An 11,265-nucleotide genomic window follows, 5' to 3' on the forward strand; every position below is an offset into this window, starting at 1 on the left:
TGATGAGATAAAACGGATTTTGGCACTTTTGACATATTCGAGAAAAAAAGTTACAATTAACACTTTTTTTACTTTTTTCGCGTCCTAGATTCTATTAGTTTCCACTCTCGCTCGACAGAAAAAGATAATTAGCCCCGCCCACCCACCCGGCCCCCATCTCGGTGATTGGTTTTATCCGCTCTGAGTGGGTGGAATGATCTTCTACTTAACAGAAATAAAATTAGTCGTTAAGATGAGAAGAGGGGGTGGGTGGGCGGGGCTAATATTTGCTAAGATAAGATAGATTTTGGCAAATGACATATCCTACAAGAAAATAGACGGTGGGTGGGTGGGGCTAGTATTTGATAAGATAAGACTGATTGTGACCCTTTTGACATTTTCGACTATTTTCCCAAATAGAAGAAGTCAGGTTATGGTAGGTCAATGTCAGGTCAGATGCATGAAATAAGAAATAAATTTTATAGCAAATAGTATAACAAAAAAAATACGATTAGCGCTTTCTTTTACTTTTCTCATTAGACTATTCTCGATTCCATTATTAGTTTCCAGTCCCACTCGACTGAAAAAAATTACTATGCCCGCCCACCCACCCTGCCTCTTTTTCAGTGATTGATTTTATCCGATCTGAATCAAATAAATGATCTTATACTGAACAGAAGTAAAATTAGTCCTTCGAATTAGAAGAGGGGGGGGGGGGCTAGTACTTACTAACATAAGACTGAATTTGGCAAATCAAATACCTTCCAAAAAACAGAGGGCGGGTGGGCGGGGCTAATATTTGATAAGACAAAACTGATTTTGGCACTTTTGACATTTTCGACTATTTTCCCAAATAGAAGAAGTCAGGTCACAGTAGATCAATGTCAAGTCAGATGCATGAAATAAGAAATAAATTTTATAGCAAATAGTATATAAAAAAAAATACCATTAGCGTTTTTTTTTACTTTTTTCATTTGAATATTCTATATTTTATTATTGGTTTCCAGCCTCACTCGACAGAAGAACATAACTAGCCCCGCCCACCCACCCTGCCTCTTTTGAGTGATTGATTTTATCCGATCTGAATCAAATAAATGATCTTATATTTAACAGAAGTAAAATTAGTCCTTAGAATTAGAAGAGGAGTGGGGGGCTAGTACTTACTAAGATAAGGTTGATTTTGGCAAATCAAATACTTTCCAAAAAACAGAGGGTGGGTGGGCGGGGCTAATATTTGATGAGATAAAACGGATTTTGGCACTTTTGACATATTCGAGAAAAAAAGTTACAATTAACACTTTTTTTACTTTTTTCGCGTCCTAGATTCTATTAGTTTCCACTCTCGCTCGACAGAAAAAGATAATTAGCCCCGCCCACCCACCCGGCCCCCATCTCGGTGATTGGTTTTATCCGCTCTGAGTGGGTGGAATGATCTTCTACTTAACAGAAATAAAATTAGTCGTTAAGATGAGAAGAGGGGGTGGGTGGGCGGGGCTAATATTTGCTAAGATAAGATAGATTTTGGCAAATGACATATCCTACAAGAAAATAGACGGTGGGTGGGTGGGGCTAGTATTTGATAAGATAAGACTGATTGTGACCCTTTTGACATTTTCGACTATTTTCCCAAATAGAAGAAGTCAGGTTATGGTAGGTCAATGTCAGGTCAGATGCATGAAATAAGAAATAAATTTTATAGCAAATAGTATAACAAAAAAAATACGATTAGCGCTTTCTTTTACTTTTCTCATTAGACTATTCTCGATTCCATTATTAGTTTCCAGTCCCACTCGACTGAAAAAAATTACTAGGCCCGCCCACCCACCCTGCCTCTTTTTCAGTGATTGATTTTATCCGATCTGAATCAAATAAATGATCTTATACTGAACAGAAGTAAAATTAGTCCTTCGAATTAGAAGAGGGGGGGGGGGGGCTAGTACTTACTAACATAAGGCTGAATTTGGCAAATCAAATACCTTCCAAAAAACAGAGGGCGGGTGGGCGGGGCTAATATTTGATAAGACAAAACTGATTTTGGCACTTTTGACATTTTCGACTATTTTCCCAAATAGAAGAAGTCAGGTCACAGTAGGTCAATGTCAAGTCAGATGCATGAAATAAGAAATAAATTTTATAGCAAATAGCATAACAAAAAAAATACGATTAGCGCTTTTCTTTACTTTTTTCATTAGACTATTCTAGATTCTATTATTAGTTTCCAGTCCCACTCGACTGAAAAAAATAATTAGCCCCGCCCACCTACCCTGCCTCTTTTTCAGTGAATGATTCCATCCGATCAGAATCAAATAAAGATCTTATATTTAACAGAAGTAAAATTAGTCCTTCGAATTAGAAGAGGGGGGAACTAGTACTTACTAAGATAAAGTTGATTTTGGCAAATCAAATACCTTCCAAAAAAACAGCGGGTGGGTGGGCGGGGCTAATATTTGATTAGATAAAACGGATTTTGGCACTTTTGACATATTCGAGAAAAAAAGTTACAATTAGCACTTTTTTTACTTTTTTCGCGTCCTAGATTCTATTAGTTTCCACTCTCGCTCGACAGAAAAAGATAATTAGCCCCGCCCACCCACTCGGCCCCCATTTCGGTGATTGGTTTTATCCGCTCTGAGTGAGTGGAATGATCTTCTACTTAACAGAAATAAAATTAGTCTTTAGAATGAGAATGGGGTGGGTGGGCGGGGCTAGTACTTGTTAAGATAGGAAAGTTTTTGGCAAATGACATACCCTCAAAGAAAACGAGGGTGGGTAGGCGGGGCTAGTATTTGATACGATAAGACTGATTTTGGCACTTTTCACATGTTTGAACGTTTCTCAACATCCTTCACTCTGCTCTTATACGAGGAGTTATCCATAAATCCATAAATAACATTGTTCCGTAAGGAGTAATGTGTACAGACATATATATACAAAATATGAAAATATACTTGACATAAAAAATATGAAGCAACGCGTTGTAACGTGATACGAAAGAATTGTATTTAAATGAATTTGACGCCTATTTTTATTTGACTATATCTGAAGACTGACAGAAACTTTAAAAAGGGTTTTTAAACTGGTATAATTGTTTAGTTTTACAAGATTTAGTAAAATTTTGATTCGTGGTGTTACAAAAATATTAACACAAAATGAAAATATATTTTCAAAGTAAATAATAGAATGACATAATCTTTCGGCGTTGACATTACAAATAATTACAAGACAGAAAAAAAAGCGCATGTTTGTAATACTAGGTTGTTAAAGGCTGCTTTGAAGACTGTTTGTTTCTATGAAAAACAATTGATGAAATTTGACGTTTTGGTAGATTTTGTTCCAAAAATACGAGATAACTAATTGTTTCTTGAACTAGTTTCCGTAACTTTTAAAATTTAAAAAGAATACGCCATTCTGGTGTAATAAAATCTAGAATAAGGTCAAAATCACACATTAGTGTGATTTTGGCCTTATTATTAAATTATTAAATCAGATGAAATATTAATTACATCTGATTTTGTCAACCACATGAATATAATTTACATTAAAATAAGTTACAGATATTGTTTGAAATGTTTACTATATTTCGAAAACAAGATAAACAAATAAATAAATAAAATTTGTGTTAATTAATATCAATAGTGATTATGATAATTTTAATCCATCTGAATGAAAATCCATCACTCCCAAATATTTTACACCGATATAAATTTATTACTTTCTTGGCACGATTTGTAATCCGAAGTCTCCCTCCACATGCAATTTTTCGTCGCCTGAGAACTTGTTTGATCCACAGACCAAATCACACTCAGGCCAATATCGGCTTTAAGCGATCTATCTATAAGTTGACATTCGTTAGAGTTGATCTGATACACATCCACTACGAAGAACTAACCCGTTTCGACCATTACACTTTACAACGAATAAGTACCTAAACAAAGTTTTTGAACATCTTAACGATTTAATACATAATGTTTCCGAATGAGTTTTCACCTTGGACGTCAAGATTTTTGGAAAAAAAAATGAACATTTTCCAATTTATAATGTTATTTAAATTTTTAAAATAGCATAGTCCTGATCTTGTGATTTATAAAACGCTATTGAGACTTTTAGGCTTTTCGATTTCTCGATTTGTCAACTTTAAATGTCTCAATTTTTCAATATTTCAATTTTGGGCTTTTCCAATTCTTCCATTCTTCAAATTTTCCATTTCTCGATTTTTACTTTTTGGATTTTCAATGTATTGTAAAACTTTAGCTTTTTCAATTCTTCGACTGTTTTATACTTCGATTTTTTTTCGATGTTTTAATATTTCATTTTTTAAAATTCTAGGTTTTTCGATATCTCGAGTTTTCAATACTTTTGTATTTCAATTTTTCAATTTTTCCAATTTTTTTATTTTAATTTTCAATTTTCTAGTTTTTCTTTTTTAAAATTTTTCGATTATTCAATTTTTTAATTTCTCAATTTATCCAATTCAGATGTTTCGTTGTTTTGATTGTTCAGTTTCTCAATTTATCAATTTTTCAATTTTTAACTTTCCTTTTCGACTTACGACTCCTCAATTTCTCGATCCTTCGATTTTTCGATTTCTCGATGTCTCAGTTTTTGAATTTCTCGATGTTTTGATTTTTGGATTTCTCGGTTTCTCGATTTTTTTCTTTGAACTTCTCAATTTCTGGATTTTCCAATCTTTTAATGTTCCGATTTTTCAATTTTTCAATTTTTTAAATTGAATTGGATTTCTCGATTCTTCAATTTTGGGATATTTTAATTGTTCAATGTTTTAAATCTTAGATTTTTCGATTTCTCGATTTTTTGACTTCTCAGTTCTTCAGTAGTAAAAATTTTGACGTTAAATTTTCAGTTTTCTGATTTCTCAATTAATCTGTTTTTGATTTTCCCACTTCTCAAAGTTTCGATTTTTCAGTTCTTCAATTCTTCAATTTTTCGACTTCGCTTTATTGGTTTTTCGATTTCTCAATTTTTGAATATTTCTTTCAGTTTTGATATTTTTCAATACTTCGATTCTTTGATTTTTCGACCTCTAGATTTTTCGATTTTTTTATTTGGGTTTTCAGTTTTTCGTTTTTTATACATACATTACATTTTTCAACTTTTCCATATTTTAATTTTTAAATTTCTAGATTTTTCGGTTTCTCGATTTTTCAGTTCTTCAGTTCTTCAATTTTTTTATTATTCAGGTTTTTGATTTTTCAATTTTTCGGTTTTTTAAGTTTGCGATTTTTCAACTCTGCTTTTTTCACTTTTCTGTTTCTCAATTTTTTGATTTCCAAATTTTTGGATATTTCGTTCAATTTTGTGATTTTTCAGTTTTTCGATTTCTCAATTTCAACTTTTCAACTTCTAAAATTATTAGTTTTTTCAATTTTTTGAGTTTTCAGTTCTTCTATGTTTTAATTTGTTCAATTTTTTGAAAATTTTTAGAGCATTTTTTTTAAATGAAATTTTTGAATTATGTATGCAAATTTCGACTTATTTTCGACATTTTTCGAAATTTAACTAAATATATTTTTCAAATTTTACTCCGAATATTTCAAACATATTGCGCGAATTTTTTTGAGAATGTTTAGACGACTTTTTCAAAAAGGAAATTTTGTCTTATGCAAATTTTAATTTTCAATTGACGATTCTGGAAAAATGGTAGTAATTTTCGAAGAAATGAAGCATAAAATAATCTGGAAATCGAAATCTAGAAAAATTCGGGATTTTTTTGTCAACTTTTTCAAAAACAAGATTTTTCAGTGAAAAACTTCGACCAATTTTCGGTCATTTTCAAAACTTAACGTAAAGATTTCAACTTATAACTTTGCTAAGATAGAGCTGAACAGTATTAAGAGTAGTCATTGAATTAAGAAGGGGTGGGTGGGCGAATTTCGACCCATTTTCGACGTTTTTCGAAATTTAACTAAATACATTTTCTTATAGATTTCGGACTGCAGAATTCGAGATCTATAGCCAGGAATTTTTTGAAAATTTTTAGAGCATTTTTTTTAATGAAATTTTTGAATTATGTATGCAAATTTCGACTCATTTTCGACAATTTTCGAAATTTAACTAAATATATTTTTCAAATTTTATTCCGAATATTTCAAACATATTGCGCGAATTTTTTTGAGAATCTTCAGACTACTTTTTCAAAAATGAAATTTTGTCTTATGCAAATTTTAATTTTCAATTGACGATTCTGGAAAAATGGTAGTAATTTTCGAAGAAATGAAGCATAAAATAATCTGGGAATCGAAATCTAGAAAAATTCGGAATTTTTTTGTCAACTTTTTCAAAAACAAGATTTTTCAGTGAAAACTTTCGACCAATTTTCGGTCATTTTCAAAACTTAACGTAAAGATTTCAAGTTACAACTTTGCTAAGATAGAGCTGAACAGTATTAAGAGTAGTCATTGACTTAATACTAATAATTTTCTACGTTTTTCTAAATTTAACTAAATACATTTTCTTGTAGATTTCGAACCGCACAATTCAATTCCGGTCCCATTTCTTCGATAACTCCTACCATTTTTCCAGAATTGTCAAATGAAATATTGTAATTTTTTGGATTAAAAAAAAAAACAAGATTTTCAAGCCAGATATTTCTAAAATCTTTCCCGGAAACGATGAGCACGCCATATTTGTGGGATCAGGACGTCGAATTGATATCCCCGAATTTTTTGGGATCTTTTTGTCAAGTTTTTCATATATGCAAAATTTTTTAGTGAAAAATTTCGACCCATTTTCGACGATTTTCGAAATTTAACTACATACATTTTCCTATCGATTTCGGGCCGCCGAAGCCACTTCCAGCCTCCAAAACGGTTGGAATTATCGACGAAATATAACTCCAATCGTTTTCCCAGAATCGCCCATTGAAATATTACAAATTTAAAAAAATTCAAAAATTCGAATTTCTCTCTGAATATTTAGAAAATATTGCTCCATGACCCTAAACAAACACGCTATATTTTTGGAATTAGCACGACAAGATCTATAACCTTCAATTTTTTGAGAATTTTTAGACGACTTTTTCAAAAACGAAAGTTTCCACTATGTATGCTTAGATTTTGACGTGCCGATTCCAAAAATATAGCGTGTTTAGGGTCAAGTTTGTTGCTTCATCTTATTGTATTGACCCCAAGCTTAAATATTTTGAATTTATGATTCTTAGGTATTTACTTTTTTTAAGTTTTTTTTTTCCTTAAATCTCGACGTTACGTTCTAATCAGTAATTTTTTTGGTTACCTACTTTATTGGACAAAAAGTGCATTTTATATTGAACAACAGTGGAACCTAAACAAAAAACTAAAACTCATCCCAACCATCTTCGGTTTTGAATTTCATTGGCTTATTAAAGTCCAAAAAAATTCTGAGATGTAGATCTCAAGGTGCTAATTCGAAAAATATGAAGATTTTATTGTTCTATAAAGCAAGATTTCTTAAACATTCAGCTTGAGAACCAAATTTTTTACTAATCGTAAAAATTGCCATATTTTGATTGGTGATTCTGCAAAAATGGTAGGAATTTTCCAAGAAATGAAGCATCAAATAACTTTAGGGTCTGAATACTACGAGTACAAAAAATGTCTTTAGCTAATTTTAGAAGGTGGCCGAAAAATGATCAAAAATTTCATAAAGTATTGAAAAATTGTCGGAAAAATCAGCAAAAATTTCTGACATATTTATCTCGACGAGCTGATTTGAAAAATATAGGTTGTTTATGGTCCCGATTAAAATTTTCGAAATTCTCTGTTTGAACGTCAAATTTTTTAAAACTCTAAAATTTCCCACATTTCAGCCGAAAATAATTTTTCGAGATCGAGATCTACGAGAAGACAAAATTTTTAATAGTTTTTGAAACCAAAAAACCACAAAACGCAAATTTAAAATTATGAAAATTGAAGAAATAATTATTTAATTTTTGTTTTTTCTTTAATATATATATGGTTTTCTTTCAACAACACGATAGTTAAACATGTTTTCAGTTTCTTGTTGGGAAAAGAAGACTTCGTATATTAAGAAAAAATGGACAAAATATAAGCCCCGCCCACCCACCCATTCTCAATTGTGATGAATATTTTATCCATCGTGAGCTGAAGGGCGGAGTTTAGTTGCAAAATCCTTATTTCTCTACAGGAAATTACCATATGAAATATGTTTTTAAAAGGGTAGAATTTTCTGGAGAAATAATGTATTACAATTAAACTCCGCCCCTCGTCTGATTAGGAATGAAAAACTCAACTTAATGTACATAGTTTTCTTTCAATAATTTTTTGCCACAAAGAACAAGAGAAATAATAATAAAAAACATAAAGTCAAATATTCAATAATTTTGGACTGTCACATTGAATAACTTGACTTTCTCGTTTTTCTCGAAAAACTGAAGAAATGGAAAACTGAAAAATCGAAAAATCGAAAAATTAAAAACTGGAAAATTAAAAACTGAAACGTCCTAAAGTGGAAAAAATTAAAAAATTGCAAATTGAAAAGCTGACGAAACGAAAAATTGAAAAAACAAAAAATTATAAACTCGAAACATTGAAAAATTGAAAAATTGTAAAAACAAAGACAATAAAAAACTGAAACGAAAAATTGCAATGGAAAAAACTCAAAACTCGAAAAAATGAAGAAACAAAAAAAAAATGAAAAATTGAAGAAATAATTCAAGTCAAATAAGGATTTACAAAGTAGTTTTTTATTCTGCTTCAAAAAATGTCAAAAAATCTGGCTGTTCAGTTAAAAAAAAAGTAGGCGGCCTTGTGTCAAACCGAAAGCGACAAGAAAAAAATATTGTAATCAAGTCGCCATGTTTAACTGTATGTCCACACAAAATTTGCAAAAAGCTTTTCAAATAACAAATTCAATCGTTCAGGAACTTTATACTAATGACCCTGTATATAACATTCATTAAACCTCGAATCAATAAGAAGCCTACTACATGATTATTCCTGAAAAAAACTAGGTCAACAACTAATAAACGTTAGAGTATTTTATTAATTTCACCAGATCGGTGGTCGAATCAAGTCTCCACAATACCAGACAACGTGAATAAATGTTCAAATTTAACGAAAAACCAAAATACAGAGGTAAGTTTTTTCTTTATATTGAAACCATCTACTCTTCATACTTTTGGCTCAGCTGACGAAGACACTTTCATCCTAGTACGAAAATTATTTTACGAATATGGGCAAACAAGAACTTACAAAATTTTGAACAAATATAACATCTATCTCCATCTTTGTGTCAACTTACTTCAGTTTTATTACATATATCGACATCCAAATACAGATATGCTTAGATATAGCTCCACGTGGATAAACATCAATTTTGTAAGTAGATACAAGTACTAATTGTAGTCAAAATGATGTCCCGTAGGTGCTAACGTCCATGATCTTGTCCATGCTTTTGGACAAACAGATTAACAAAGTCAAGGAAGCAATGGAATCTAAGCTTTGGTCAATCCATAGCGTCAACGCCCACGTTTCAAAAAAAATTAAAAACCAATCAAAAAAATTTAACTACGTGTTCACTTACACACTCCTTGTTGTTGCAGGAGTTCTAGTAATTGTCCACCTGGCAATATGGGGGAGTCTCGACGATATGTATTTAAGCGTTTTGACTTTCAGAGCTTTTTTTGGCTCTTGGTCTAGCGTTATTGAACATTTTTACTTCTGTAGTTTTTTGTTTGCAGCCTACTCAAGCATCAGGCTGCCCTTTTTATTGCTGTACTCGCTATTGCATCTAAAAATTCAGTTTTTTCTCCTCAATGGACACATTCTGTGTATTTCGCGTAACGCCAAGGTAGAAAATGTGCACAACTTGGTTGTCCAAAAAGACATAGAAAGGAAAATTATTTTTTGCATCAAGCAACATATAGCTTTAAGGGGGTCAGTAAACTAACGCTGTTTAGTTTAGTTTTAAAATACGTTTTCCAGAATTGTCATCCAACTGTTCGATATCATCAAAATAACGATGCCAATTTTTCTTGTTTTGGCTGGTTTGGGTTCCGTTGGTTTGATGGTTTTTATTCTCGTGGTACGTCTTTCGGAAATTTAGAATCAACACTACTATTTGTTGTTGTAGCATTTGAAATCCATCCACGTTATCTCCTTGGTTCGTTTATTTTTTATAGTTTGCGCAAATATGATGATTACATGGACAGTTTGTGAAGCTGGTCAAAGAATCATTGATGAAGTAAGTAAATATGATGTCGAACTGTGCTTGACCATTTTTTTCAGACTGGTGCTACTTTCGACTCACTAGTAAAATGCCCTTGGTACAGCTGGAATACCAAAAATCGTCGCCTTTTGGTCATGTTTATGGTAAATTCCAGAAAACCTCTTAGCTTTTATCTGGCTGGAATTACCGTGGATTACATACTAACCGTTAAGGTATAAATCGGGGTTACTATTCCACCTGAAATTGATTAATATTTTCAGCTATATCGGATTTCTTTCAGTAATGCCTTGGTTTTCTATAACCTCAGCCAAAATTCTTTATTTTAATTCGCTGTGTTGCTGCTGCACAAATATACGTATATTTATTGTCATCCTTTTTTAAATTGATTGCATATTTTCCTTTAAACCATAATTTCGGTCAAGACAAACGTGCGTACAATTTTTAGCAATATATTTTTTTACGAATAGGTACTCCATCTAGAGCAAGGTGTGTGGGCGGAGCTAATACTTGCTAAGATAAGATTGCACAGTATTAAGAGTAGTCACTAGAATGAAGAGGAGGCGCATGGGCGCGGCTATTGCTTGCTTATCAAAGACTTCGCAGGCAAAAGTTAAACTTGGCCCCGCCCAGCCACCCGTTCTCATATTTCCTTCGAAAATAACAAATAAATCTTAAAGTAATTAGTGTAACAAAAAATTACGGTTAGCCTTTTTTTTCGTTTTTTAACACCCCCACTCCCATTTTACGGAAGAAAATATATTTAACCCCGCCCACCCACCCCGCCTTCATTTCAGTTATTCATTTTATCTGGTCCGACAGAAAGTGGATGCTGTACTGAACAGAAATAAAATTAGTCCTTTGAATGAGAAGAGTGTGGGTGGGGAGGGGGCGGGGTTAGTACTTGCTAAGAAAACACTGATTTTGGCAAATGACAGGTCTTCTAAAAAAAATAGAGGGTGGGTGGGCGGGGCTAATGCTTTCTAAGATAGCACTGAACAATATTAAGAGTCGTCACCAGAATGAAAAGGAAGCGCATGGGCGGGGCTATTGCTTGCTTATCAAAGACTCCGCAGGCAAAAGTTAAACTTGGCCCCGCCCACC

At 32.2% G+C, this 11,265-nt stretch overlaps 1 protein-coding gene across 1 annotated transcript; it reads left to right on the forward strand.

Annotated features, from left to right (window-relative positions):
* Nucleotides 1–8,943: 8,943 nt before the first annotated feature.
* Nucleotides 8,944–10,790, forward strand: LOC135124759 (uncharacterized). The gene is made up of 7 exons (XM_064049975.1): nt 8,944–9,071; nt 9,124–9,314; nt 9,361–9,872; nt 9,921–10,020; nt 10,069–10,179; nt 10,224–10,376; nt 10,425–10,790. The coding sequence occupies exons 1-7, from the start codon at nt 9,038–9,040 to the stop codon at nt 10,488–10,490; spliced, it is 1,167 nt and encodes a 388-aa protein (XP_063906045.1). The 5' UTR covers nt 8,944–9,037; the 3' UTR covers nt 10,491–10,790.
* Nucleotides 10,791–11,265: the final 475 nt, after the last annotated feature.

Source organism: Zophobas morio, unplaced genomic scaffold (genome assembly GCF_036711695.1).
Source record: "Zophobas morio isolate AGI-343-1 ecotype UQ-CSIRO unplaced genomic scaffold, CSIRO_AGI_Zmor_V1 ptg000008l, whole genome shotgun sequence".
Lineage (NCBI taxonomy): Eukaryota > Metazoa > Arthropoda > Insecta > Coleoptera > Tenebrionidae > Zophobas > Zophobas morio.